General features: G+C 44.9%; 1 protein-coding gene across 1 annotated transcript in view; it reads right to left on the bottom strand.

The window, feature by feature from the left end:
• Positions 1-93: 93 nt before the first annotated feature.
• PHALS_01052 (uncharacterized protein) overlaps positions 94-234 on the bottom strand; it is a gene marked incomplete at both ends in the record, with an annotated part of 401 nt that continues 260 nt past the window's right edge. The window contains one exon of the mRNA XM_024730840.1: positions 94-189. Coding sequence (XP_024581077.1) covers positions 94-189 — 96 coding nt within the window. The remainder of the gene's footprint in view (positions 190-234) is intronic.

The following is a 234-nucleotide window of genomic DNA, read 5'->3' as shown; positions in this document are numbered from 1 at the left end:
CGTTAGGAAGCCGATCGACGAATGCCACTCGTTTCAAGTTTTGTAAAATTTGAGATTCATATTTAATGTGTCCCACACATTGAAAAATACTTTTCACGCCCCACGTAATTTACCCATCGTCCCATTGTACGAAACAGCCGCTATTCCGGCTCTTTCGTCGTACCGGATCGACACAATATTTAAACCGGACTTGAACCGAATTTAATCTCTCGTTCCGGGCTCAGCAGCGTGCTC

Source organism: Plasmopara halstedii (assembly GCF_900000015.1).
Source record: "Plasmopara halstedii genome assembly, contig: Scaffold_1343, whole genome shotgun sequence".
In the NCBI taxonomy this organism is placed as follows: Eukaryota; Oomycota; class Peronosporomycetes; order Peronosporales; family Peronosporaceae; genus Plasmopara; species Plasmopara halstedii.
The sequence above is the reverse complement of the archived record's forward strand: the minus strand, read 5'-3'. Positions and strand labels throughout refer to the sequence as shown.